This window comes from Pygocentrus nattereri, chromosome 14, assembly GCF_015220715.1.
Source record: "Pygocentrus nattereri isolate fPygNat1 chromosome 14, fPygNat1.pri, whole genome shotgun sequence".
Taxonomy (NCBI): domain Eukaryota; kingdom Metazoa; phylum Chordata; class Actinopteri; order Characiformes; family Serrasalmidae; genus Pygocentrus; species Pygocentrus nattereri.
This window is the reverse complement of record NC_051224.1, coordinates 36234144-36247277: the sequence shown is the minus strand read 5'-3', so window position 1 is coordinate 36247277 and position 13134 is coordinate 36234144. Positions and strand designations below refer to the sequence as shown.

General features: G+C 45.8%; 1 protein-coding gene across 4 annotated transcripts in view; it reads right to left on the bottom strand.

Moving 5' to 3' along the window:
• tnrc6c1 (trinucleotide repeat containing adaptor 6C1) overlaps window positions 1-13134 on the bottom strand; it is a 90378-nt gene that overhangs the window by 25796 nt on the left and 51448 nt on the right. For 2 of the 4 annotated variants that reach the window (XM_017724992.2, XM_017724993.2), the window contains exons 5-6: window positions 2817-5240; window positions 103-297 (exon numbers count right to left, since the gene is read on the bottom strand). In XM_017724992.2, the coding sequence (XP_017580481.1) occupies window positions 103-297; window positions 2817-5240 (2619 nt within the window). Of the gene's footprint in view, window positions 1-102; window positions 298-2816; window positions 5241-5632; window positions 6543-6569; window positions 7021-13134 lie in introns of those variants that run through there. The other 2 variants (XM_017724995.2, XM_017724994.2) reach the window with 2 other exon arrangements.

Below are 13134 nucleotides of genomic sequence, written 5' to 3'. Positions count from 1 at the left end.
TTACTTGTTAGTTACACTATCCTCGTAACTCCTGGGCAAAAACTTAAGACACCAGTCATGTCTTGGCCGATCCATACTATGTTTCAGCTGGCAAAGACCAACCTGATTTGCAGGGGGCAGATCCTGGCGGCACACTGCCTCGACTATAGCTTTCAGGGCTGCCGTCACCCCAACCACCGCAGCTTCCAGGCGGTTTACCCCAGGCTGATGTGCCATTGTCCACACTCACTGCAGGGGGCGCTGGCTCTCCCCATGAGGGCTCAGGTTTGGAATGGACATTCGGCATCTCGCCCCATCCTGCAAAGAGACACAGGCAAACTCTCAGGGCCCTTGACCTTATGATGACTTGGTCTACATTCTGCACGAGGCACTTGACATAGAGCCTTATGGTAAGTTCTCGGTTCAAAAGGGCAGACAGTGCAAATGTGTTGGGACTGCTGAGGATTAGAGGTGTGTAGAAAAGCCTAAACTAGGCTTAAGGTTAATCGTGAAATCACTGAGAGCTTGCATTTTTGTGACGGCCATCAAATTCAATGATTCGAATGTTAGAAAATGCACTGTCCTCAGCTTTAAGATGCACTAAAGCAAAACATATTTGTCTCTTCAAAACACAATATCAGCTGCAGCATTTTCTTTTCTGTCTTCTTTAACATGGGCTTAAATGGCGACCTTGAGGTTTAACTAAAATGCAAAATGCAGATAAACTCAAAGGCTGACATCCTAAATTGTTTCTAAGTATTTCATTATTTTATTTCTTCATTTGTGGACATGTGTTAAGTTTTAAGGTCGCTTGAGCGCTACCACAATACTACTGTCAATTGCCTAGGGGCCATGTTCGGAGGATTGTATACTGCACATGATCTCTTGACCTCTGAAGGTTTGCCCTAACCCACAATCCCGTAAATATACTGTTACTTCAGTGAAATAATGGTTCAAGTAGAAGTGAAAGTATCTGTCCACACAATAGATTGAAAAGAAGCAAAAGACAAAAAAAATGACTGAGTTACATACAGAGCTGCAGTGGAACTGCTTAGTACATCCAGTGCCTACCAGTTAAGAACTTAAATCTCTCTTTTAAAGTGGATCAACGTGCATCAACATAATAAAAGGAACAACAAAAAAGTAGTTAACTAAATGTTACTGACTGAAACAGTAGATTCCTTTCGACACTTATATACTTAGGTCCAAGCAAAGGTATCAAATCCATCAAAATGTTACTTGAGTAGATGTAACTGAGTAAACATAACCTGTCACTACTCAGCATAGGTTTTAGATCAATTATATCAGTATATGCTATTCACGCGTTCCTTCTCTAAACATTACTTCTTAAATGGAATTTTGAGCAGAAAGAGCTGAGCGTAGTCCAAATGGACGGCAGATGAAGCCTCTTTAATTCTTGGCACCAGTAGGCCTGAAGGGCAGCCCAAAGAATGCCAGGTCCAGACTGACTTGGCAGAGTGGGTGTGGAGCAGGAGACGGGCAGCAGGGGGCGTCGGACCTGTTCCAACACCCGCTGAGGCTCTGTGTAACTGCTCACAGATGGCAACCCAACTCTAATTACACACTTCCTCCCATCTCAAACACAGTGCGTATGACTGTTCTCACAGAGAAAAATGTAAACAGTATTTTCAATTCGACTGACCGATGATAAAACACCTCTCTTAGACCTTGCGTTGTTGGGAGAACAAAGACTGACTTCCTTGCACACAGGGGAGGGGAAATGCTCAGTTTAGCAGCTTTTGTTATAGTGCATGTCGAAGGCAGCTATGAGAATGTGTAATATCAGAGTTTGTGCAATACGCACAAAATAAAACCATGACCTCTACTTATGGCTTTTTCCCGGATTTCTGATAGCCTGTGTATGGACAGAATTTCCAGTACGCTCCTGAAGCTAAAAAGCAGGGGTGGAGCTTATTTGCTTGGATAAGATGATGTAACTGACTTGCTAATACTTGCTACATAGCGTGCGGTAATCATGCAGTATGCACTTATTTTTGGGGGTAAGTAAAATTCTCACAATCTCTGTGTAAATGTAAAGTTTCACTGAATTCAGATTTCAAGTGTGGCACAGATCCCATCATCATCAAGCTGGATTGTGCCAGTGGAGCAGCATGTAGCTCTAGTCTATGAGCGTCTAAGGTAATCAAAGTAGGCTTTAATCACTGAATTTCTTGATCCTTAAGAAAGCTAATAAACTGTAAATGTTAGTTGGGGGTGGCTTTACTGGAATGTGGTGTTGAAAAGACGTGATATTCAAACCTGGTCTTTTTATCTTTGTCATTTCATTACGAGAAAAGCAACAGGAGCTTCCTGTCCTGGACAACTGCAGACACAAGCAATCTAATTCCTATAGCATTCTTAAAGCCATAATAATTAAGAATTGAACTATTCAGGCTTTATTATTTGGGTTTTGGCACCCCAAAGAGTATTTTTTTGCTGGTTTAAGGAACTATTACACATTTCTTTTTGCTACTGAAACATCTCTGGCCCAGTATGAACTGTAAAGCATTCAGTCATACATGAATTCTTCTGATATAAATTAACGTACTATAAATGAACGCAATCACAAATGCACTTCTGGAAAATAAACAATACTTCGGCCCCACATGCATCTGTTGACACCATATGTGCCTGACAACTGTAGTAGCTACAAAAGGTCCACCAACCAGCTCAACAAAAACCAAAATCTAGGCTAGGCAATTTGTCTGCCTCCATTGTCCACTTTGACCATCAATGCCTTGCACAGTGCAAGTAACAAAGCTCTTCCTCTCAACAAGCTAAAAAAACCCACACAAAAGACAATGAAGTTCCCTTACCTGGAGTCATAATGGGCGCTCTGCTGTGAGGGGCCACAGTCTGATGAGGGCTTGCATTGTCAGGAGAGATATGGTTGTTGGCTCCGTTTGGCCCTCCATGGCCATGGCCCTGCATGTGTTGCTGATTATGGTGGGTATGGTGGTGATGATTGTTGGGAGGATTGTTGGCGTTTCCAGGGCCTGTTTTACCCTGCATTCCAGGATTGTTCCTGTCCCAGAGGTTGACCGTCTTGTTATAACTGCTTGGATCGCCCCAAGCTGAGGTACCGTCGTCAATCTCCATCTTGCGTCGGATGGAAGGTGGGGAAGGTTCTTCCCAACCTGTTGGCTCTCCAATATGATTATGTTTAACTCCTCCCCCATTTCCTCCACTCCATCCAGAACTGTTCTGCTTGACGGAGCCAGGACCTCCCCATGAGCCTATGCTCCCACTATTGCCACCACTATTGCCACTGCTGCCCTCCTGAGGCTTGTTACTCCATCCTTGTGCTGGGGCAGCAGAGCGTTGGGTATCTCCCCAGCCTCCCCCAACTCCTGGGCTGGGTTTTCCCCATCCACGATGGCCCTCCTTCCAGCCTGATCCGTCTCCTTCCCACGAAGAGCTGGATGGGCCATTCTTCTTCCCTTCTCCGGATTCACCCCATTCACCGCCAGACCCACTGTCTCCTCCGGATCCATTGCCCCATCCATGGGATTGAGGCTTCGGCCCCTCACCCCAGCCCTGAGGTTTTGACTTGGCATGGGAGTCATCCCAGGTGGGAGACTTCTCTTCAGAGCCCCAGGACTGTCCACTTTTTTGCAGGTTGCCACTGTGGCCTCCAGGTTGGGGGTTGCCCCAGCCCCCAGGTCCAGTTGGGGGCTTCTTAGTACTTTGGGTATCTCCCCATCCAGAACCAGGTTGAGTTGGGGTCGGCATGGCTGTGCCCCAGCCTGAAGAAGCTTCAGGAGTGCAACGGGTGCCTTCACTCTTGCCCCCGGAGTCAGGTCTGGAAGCAGTGTTAGATGTTGCATTGGCACTGCCAGGGGTTGCCGGTGGTCCAGCACTGGGTGTGCTTGAGGACGTACCCCATGCTTCAGTGCCAATGTCGTTCTTGCGATTTGAACGCGCGGCTTCCTCTGTCTCCCAAGCCGTATGTTGACGCACAGGGGTCTGGCCCCAGCCTGTGTTGCAAAGAACCCTTGGGTCCATGTCCTGGGCAGGAAGGAGAGGTGGGACCACATCTCTTGTTGACCGGTCCCGCCTGTGAGACTGTCCATCCATGCTATCGCTGCTTCCCTCGCTAGCCGGAGCATTGGCTCCACTGCCCCAAGAACTGAGCTGCTGCTCTTGAGTGGGAGAGCTTGCAGATTCCCACCCTTTAGGCTCACTGCTGGAATGCTTGCCCCAGTCACCACCGGAGGAAGGCTGTCCCCAGCCAGTGGTACCTGAAGCTGCTCCTTGACCCCAACCGCTCCCTGAGTCCCAACCTGAATCCTTGGAGCCACCGGCAGACTTCGCATCTCCGTTGCCCCAGACAGATCCCTCCTCCCCATTGACCTGTGAAGTTCCGGTTGAAGGCTGGACAAAGGAGCCCATGCCCACTGTTGTGACACCCCAGTTGGACAGGGCGTGGCCAGGGCTCACGGGCTCCTGCTTAGTGTGATTTGGTCCATCAGTGTTAAGGTTCTGAGGTTCGGAGCTAAAAGACACATTCGTGGACGGGGAGGAGTGTGGCTCTGAGGTGTCAGCGGGCACCATACCACCCCAGGCGCTGTTGCTGCCATTGCTGCCACTGGTGCCATTACCGGCAGAACTTCCATTGGCACCGCCCATATTGCCACTGCTGCTGGTGCCAGTGGGCGGCGCACCTGGTGGGCTACAGAGATTACTAGAAGGAGGGGGGTTGGATCCTCCAGAGCTGCCACCCATGCCGGTCCCTTCATGTCCCAAGACTGGCCATGCGGAGGGGTTGGCGTTGGGATTCAAGTTCAAGTTAAAGTTGGAGGAGCCCCAGGCCCTGGCTCCCATTGATGCACTGCTGCCATCACTCTTTCCATCCCCTCCTCCGGCAGGAGAAGGGCCTGAGCCCCAGCCTCTGTTGGCCCCGCCTTGGCTGGAGAGGAGGCCGCCTGAGTGGCTGGTACTGGCTTTACTGGGATGACTAGCGGGAAAGTGGCCTTGCTGACCGGCCCCCGTGGCCATGCTCATGCTGTTTGTGCTGCTGTTGATGTCACTGGCACTCTCAGTGTCCGAGGGACATCCTGCAGGAACGTGGCTTTCGCTGCGAGAAATAGAAGGCCACGCCTCGGTATCGCTTTCGTCTATGATCAGTTGATCCCAGCTGTTGCTGCTGGTTGTGGGTACAGTGGCACTGCGATTGGTGGAAATATGTCCCCAGTGGGGGTTCTCATACTGCGCTGACTGGCCACTCTGTGGGGACAGCTCTGAAGAGAGAAAGAGAAAGAGTATAATATGAATATTCCATGAACATATAAAAACTTGCAAATAATAACAAGAACTGTGCCTGTGTATTTAATGATAAAAAAACATTAGAATTTATCCTAAAATACCATAAATAGCTCTACATTTCCATATTTCCATAATATAATAAAAAATATTAAGCCATGTTATGATCAAACTCAATCAATCGCTCGATCAGAATTATAAACCTGTTGGATACTTAGACTTTGATATTGCCTTTGAAATACATGTAATGGAAAAAAATGCACAGATAAACGCAATCCTGAAAGAATGTTACATGTCTACAGACAGGATGACTGCAAAATAACTACAGCTCAATTCCACACAGCATTTCACAGTTCTGTTAAATACAGACCATTTATGTAGGTCCTTGTAGCTGAAATGTAGCAGTGGTTCTCCATGCTGGTTCACATGTATGTGCTGCAGCCATAATTTTGCACTGTCGTCACCGCAAACCTTTACTTCCATAACCACAGCCATCTCTGCAGGCCCGAGGAGTGGAGTGTGCAGTCTTCGCTTTCAAAGATTTCAATTTTAAACGGTGCATTTGCAAGACCAAACCGTTTAAATGCGCATTATCAAGTCTAAGATCCCGGGACAATAATTGCCTGACGAGTGCCGCCCCACTTCCCTGGCACAGGTTCAACTCTGCTGCTGTTGTTTTTTTTTTGCGTGTGTTTGTTTCTAGTTTTTTTTTTTTTTTTTTTTTTGCACGCTTTTTGCATGCGTAGACACGGTTGAATATGTGCCGGATCTGAGGGAAGCAACAGCGTTCGTTTGTGCACTCCAGACAGGCTTCAGCCTCCAGCCTGCAGAAATCACTTTTAACCAGACATCAGACAAAAGCAGAGACGGAGTGTGTATGCAAGAGTGAACGAAAGAATGTAAGCGCTGAGAGGGAGAAAAATAGAAAGAAAAAGAGGGGGGAAAATGGGTAGGGTGCTTCCGACACAAGTACTGTCCTTCTGGAGAGTCGCTGCGTAGCAAAAGGACGCCATTTTATCAAGCCTGAACCGGTGCCAAAAAAAGCTTATTCAGTTTTTATGCGTTAAAGCAACAGATTTATTTTGCAAGAAGCACAGTGAACCTGCATGCTCCCCGTTAAAGCACCACCTCCCCTGGGTTTGCATTTTATTTGCAGTTGTTAGAACATTGCAAGCACAAAACAGACAGAAGCAGTGCTGCAGAGAGAGAAGAGGAGAAGAGAGCGGAGGAGGAACGGCTTATCATCTGGAAAGGGGTGGGGGTGGTGGTGGAGGAGGGGTGGAAATGACGAAGAAGTGGAAAAGTACCTGAAGATAAAAGCCGCCCGACCATCCTCGCAGAAAGCTTTAGGTTTTGTGCGCAGCGCTAGCCATTCCTGAGACAAATATGTCTCCCGCTCAAGCTTCACTTCAGTCGCTGCCAAAAAAACCACAGCTCAGAGAAAAAGAGAGAGAGAGCGAGAGAGCGACCGCCCCGTTCGTCAGGATCCAACATCCAAGCCTGCGCTCCCTCGCTCCAGCCCTTTTATTTATAACTCTCTGCACTCGGAGAGCGGATTCAGTCTGAGAGTGCGCGGCGGGTGAAGGTTAAAGCGGAGAGGTGCTTTCACTGTGCTGTCACACGGGAGGGAAAAACAAACCGGGAAAAGAAAAAAAGAAAGAGAGGGGGAAAGAAAACAGAACGAAAGAACGATAGAGAAAAAAGGGAAATCCCTTTATGTCCTCTGTTTTCTACCCCCTCGGTCCTCTTTCATGCTTTAAAACTGTCACAAAATATTTAGCCGAGACCCACTCGGGCTGCAATTAGCACGGCCGCTCACAATGGAGCTCCCTGAATAGCAGCACCAAGACAAAAGCAGCTCCGTCCTGGAACGTGTGGGCTGCACTGGAATGAGTGCACCCCCCCCAAACACCCCACACCACCACCACCACCACATTTTTATACAATGTCATACGTGTACACAAGACGTCACACACATTTAGAGTGATGTACACACACCACACAGGTATCTACAGGTAATCTCCCACATTTAATATACGCAAACACCCATATTTTGTATTTTGTATTTTATGTCTTATTTTTTCCAACATGTTAAACTCAGCACTAAAGTTAGTAGAAATGCCACATTTAAGCGTTTTCTTTGCAGAAGATGTTTATCTTTTACTTCGATAAGCAATGTAACATTTTATCTGACTGTATCTGACTTATCTGTTCAAACTTTTACATATGACGACACAGTACTGTGCACATTTTAGGCATCTGAGGTAACTGCATTTATCTGGGCAGTGTGCGTGCATGTACTCAGAAACAAACAACTATGAACATAAATATAAAGAACTACAATAAACTGATATTACGTATGTCACTGTTTTTGTTTAACCATTTCCAAACATCTCCTCGAGGAAGCCCTGTGTTATTCGCAGTTATCGTCCAGTTCATCCAGCCTAGTTTGGCCACTCAGGACTTTAAATTAACATTCAGAGTTAGAGAGAGAGAGAGAGAGAGAGAGAGAGAGAGGGAGGGAGGCAGAGAGGGAGGGAGGGAGAGAGGGAGAGAGGAAGAGGGAGAGCGAGAGAGAGGGTGGGAGAGAGAGAGGGAGATAGAGAGGGAGATAGAGAGGGAGATAGAGAGGGAGAGCGAGAGAGAGGGAGGGAGAGACAGAGGGAGATAGAGAGGTAGATAGAGAGGGAGAGAGAGATAGAGAGGGAGAGAGAGAGGGAGAGAGAGGGGGAGATAGAGAGGGAGATAGAGAGGGAGATAGAGAGAGGGAGTGAGAGAGGGAGGGAGAGAGAGAGGGAGGGAGAGAGGGAGGGAGAGAGAGAGAGGGAGGGAGATAGAGAGGGAGAGAGGGAGGGAGAGAGGGAGGGAGAGAGGGAGGGAGAGGGAGGGAGAGAGGGAGGGAGAACTACAGTATGTGCACGAGAAACAGCATTTACACACCAGATCACAGTCGCACTGACACGGGCAGGTGGCCAAGAGCTAAACATCTCTACAGAGAACGCCTGACCTGAACAGGAGAGGGGGAGGGGGTGAGAGAGAGAGCGAGAGAGAGAGAGATAGAGGGAGTCAGTCCAAAAGAAAAACAAAAGAAGAGTTAAGCATAAAGAAAGAGCGAAGAAAGGAAGAAAAGGCAAAAGACAGAAGACAAGATAGGGGAGGAAAAGAAAGAGAAAAAAAGAGAAAATGAGCAAAACAGAACAAGGGAAGACAAAAAGAAAATAGAAAGCAACAGAGAACAGGAGAGAGAGAGCACAAAGGAGACAGAGAGAGTAATACAGAGCAAGAGGGGAAAAAAGGGGAAAAAAGAAAGAAAGAGGAAGAGAAAGAGCTAGAGAGTGAGAGCGAGAGAGTGTGAGGGAGGAGGAGGCGGGGAGAGAGAGAGAGAGAGAGCTAAAGGATGGCATTGTTTACAGATGATCTGAGTGCCTCCTGTACACACAATACACCAAAGTCCACAGAGAACAGACTCTTATTATACACTGAACTCGCTGCCAGCTTTACTGCAGCCAAACACGCAGTGATGTAATCAAAGCCTCATTACCGATTAAATCAGGGGTGTTGCTGGGTTTCATACGTGGAGGAAACAGAGAAGAAAATAAACTACCTGAACTGACTCTGATCTCACATCCATGCTAAAACAAGTCAAATATATCAGCAGCTGATATTTTACTCACTGATAAATCATAATTGGTCCGATATCAAAATCACAGACGGTGATTACCAATAGTGTACCGTACTAATTTAGTCTGGCTAGCTGGCGGTGGGCACTTCCCTTCTTTTGGGGAATTACCCTTAAAGGCGTTATAACATCTGTGATGAAAAGCCTTTACATTTTAACAGAATCAGGAATTTTGTCTTTTAAACAACACGATACTGTTAATTTTGCTTAATATTGCCAACTAATAAGGTAATAATGCACTGCAAACATGATAACCTGCTAGTCATTATACACTGATGCCACAGTACAACATAAGTATATATAAGTATATAGCCTTATAATGTCAACTCCAGGCCTCAGAACGAAGTATTGGGAAGCTGAGCATTAGGAAAGACATACAGTGGCTATTGGGAGAAAACCTAGTATCTCTTGAATGGTATCATTAAAAAACTGAAAAAAAAAGTCCAAACTTTGAATGGGAGTTAATGGAACTGGATTTTGTGGATCATTTCTTTTTGCTGTTGTCAGAAAAAAAAAACCTCATATCTCCAAAACGGTAACTTTACAGGAGAAGGAAAAAACCTGCTTTACTTTTAATGTAAGTCAATGGAACCAGACTTTTTGAGCCATTTCTTTTGGTCTATTCGCCATGAAATTTGCACACAGTGTAAAAGACGACAGGTATTTTCAAATTATGTCAAACACTGAAAAATAACAAAAATGGAGATACGAGGTTTTGTTCCAACAACAGATTTTATTCATGGAAGTCAAAAAAAAAAAAGGAAAAAAAAGGAAAAAATGCAAGATTTTGTCCCGACAGGGACAACATGACAAGTTATAGTCACTTATCGAGACGAAATGAAATACTGTACTAGGCGCAGGGGTTCCTCTAGCAAACGTTTCAGCAGAGCCCTGGGGGACGGACGGCAAGCGGAACCAGAGCCGGGCCTGCTTTCACTTATGCTAACAGGCTAATGACCACGATCACCAACACTGTACTACATACTCTGAGCCCGCCTGCGCTCTACAAACACTCACTACAAACCACTGCTATACATCTCAGATTCTACACCTGAGGTCAGGATCCGAGTTCATTTTATAATGAATGTGTTATGCCTGTCTTGAACTTACAGAGCTCTAATGATATACGACACAGTTTAGCTAAAAATCAGTGGTCACATTCAGTTTACAGCGAAATTAAATACGCAAACTCGAAAATACTGAAATTTAGTTTAACAAGCTGCAGTTTCACCAGCTATTTTTCAGACAGGCAGTGTAACTTTGCTTTCACAGACTCCTGCTGCAATCTCACGCTCTGATCATGTGGCACGGTCCCTCTTCTGAGCAGAGCCTGTGACCAATCACAACAGCCACAGCACGGCAGAAGGAGGAACAGAACTTTTTCAGCCCTAAAAAAGTGAAAACTTGGGTCCTGATTTTGTCTGGTGTGCTGTTGCCTTTAGCCGGCTGCAGTGGTCTTTCTACGCTCCCTTCTTCGGACTAAACAGGTCAGGAACTCTGAACAAAATGTAAGACGGAGGCTCAACACTACACACCAACAGAAACGAGCCTTATTGTCATATTACAAAAGAAAATAAAATAAAAAATGTACCGTCGAAGCGTTTGCCCTGTCATCAGGAGATCGCGAGTTCGATCCCTGGTGATGCTACAGACGTCTGTAGCCGAGAGTCCAAGAGAGCACAGTTGGCCTCGCTCTCTCTGGGTGGATAGGTTGGCCCCCCTCAACCCCCCACCCCCCCCATCACTCAGCATGATACTAGTCAGCGCAGGCGTTTGTTAGCTGATGTAACAGAACTGGTGGTTGGCGCTTTCCTCAGAGCCCGTTCGGCTGTCCCGTGAAGTTGCGTGAGTGGCAGTTCGAAAAGAAGCGGTGGCTGGTTTCACAGGTCCCGGAGGAAGCCTGTGCTGCCTTCACCCTCCTAGTATCATGTGATCAGGGGAGTCCTAAGTAGCGGGTGGAATTGGAAACAACTAAATTGCTGGGAAAAAAAAAAAAAAAAAACCACACATTTACAGCAATATTGTAAACTGTAATTATTGTTGAGTTAATGTTTACCTTTTCCCACACAACCGAAATGCTGAATTTAAAAACTCACTTTTTAGCCATTTCGAATTGAAACAGTTTCTGCAGATTTGTGCTCATAACCGAAGCATATTTAACATTTCAGATATGGATGTTCATGGGTTAATGGAAACTGTATAGCCAAGCCAAGAGGAACCTTTATTTTCAAGAAAACAGTAATATAATCACAATACAATACTGTACCTATAGTGTGCAGCGCTTTACCACCTGCCACTTTAAAGCCACCCCCCCCCCCCCCCCCAACACCCAACACCCCACCAGAACGTGCTTGTGAGTTCACATGCACATCCGCACACTCGCACAGTACAATAGCAGCACTGTGTGAATGTGAAGGGGGGCCTTGCTGACGCCGGCGTTCGGTAGTTACAGAGGGAATTGGGGGGTGGGGGGTGGGGGGTGCAGGGGGGGTATGGGGGTGCTGTGTGTGAAAGAGGCTTATGCAACCACCCTCAGGCTTTAGTTTAGCACCACGCTAGCCCCAGCCCCCAAATACACCCCCCCCCCCCCCAACACACACACACACACACACACAGAGGATATGACGCACATCAGCGCAGACACCATCCAGGACCTGCAGCCACCAGCAGGGGGCAATGCATTCAGAACTGTCCACTAGACAGAGAAACAGAGGGACATGCACACGCCTCCCAGCTGAGGCCCCAACACTCTAATATCAGCAAAAAAACATCGTCCGAATTAAATCACAGTATCTGATGTAAAAGTTAAATATTTAGCATTAATAACATTAATACGTTAATAATGAGTTAGCATTAAAATGTTAAAAGTTAGTATGATTACAGTTAATGAACGCAAGTAATGCATTAGGATTAATAAACGTATAAGTATAATTATTCAGCATTCACAACTGTTGAGTTAGCTTTAATAAAATGAATAGGTTTGTATTAATAAGTTTATGAATCCCCGCTTTAATAAAATAAATGTTAGCACTGAACTTTTATAAGCTGCGACTTTTGTATTTCTGCTCGAGCTGGATTTTTGGGAAGGTGCTTTTATTTTTATTACTGTCAATATTATAATTCCTTTCCTGGCAGATGCTCAACAGATACTAATATCACAGATCTTCAAAAATCACAATCTCCTCAAGTGTTGTGAGTGGAGATCAAATTGGAGTAGTGCTATTATTTCCCACAGACAATCACAGCGACTTGAAACCCAGTATATCAATATATTGTAGTCTTAATCACAATCAATCAATCAATCAATCAAACAACAAAAGGAGCAACAGCTTCCAATTCAAGCGAATGTTACTGTGCATTGCTGGAGGAAGACTGATACATCAATGAAGCCACCGCCACGTGCAAACGTTCAGGCTGCACCGAGCGGGGCAGATTTTGAAGGATATAAAACAGGACGTAAACACTGCAACGCATCGTTTGTCAGCGCTCCAAAGTGCCAGTGGCAATTCTGAGTGGCGGCGGAGGAAAGACCGGACGAAGAAAACGCAAAACAAACAGCGCCGCTAAAGCCAGGCAGTCGCTGCGAGGCGTTTGCTTTGCCCGCGTGCAGAGAGTGCGTTTTCCTGCCTGCGAGGCGCCCCTGGAGACTGCTGCTGTTTCCTGGATCTGAATGTTTGAGTGCTTACAATAAACAATATATTAACACTTCTCTATTTGGCAGCGCGAGCCACAGTTGCTGGTGGCGACAACAAAAACATGCTGCAAATTAAATATGAATTATTTCTGGCTCAAAGCTCATTGAAACTAGTGAAGAAACACAGATACTAAACTTTCAATCCAGCCAGCATTTGTATTAGCAGAAGAGGCGATATTACACTAGGATTTGAATTTGATGGGCTACAGTCTAGTTTTGAGGATAGAAAGAGCAATACTTATATCTGTTGTTTTTTCCCCCCATCAATACAGAAAGAAAATTTGATGTAGTATATAATGTCATGCCTAACAACCTTCATGTGCTTACAATGAAAAGACATTAAAGAGTAATCTCACCAAATTTTTCAAAATTCCTGCAGAATTTAATGGTTAAGATGTAAACAAAGTCATTCAGAGTGGTCTCATGTGAAAAACTTTATTGCAGACTCAAATGTCTTTACAGTGGTGGTGATAGGAACCAGGCGTCACAATGCCTTCAA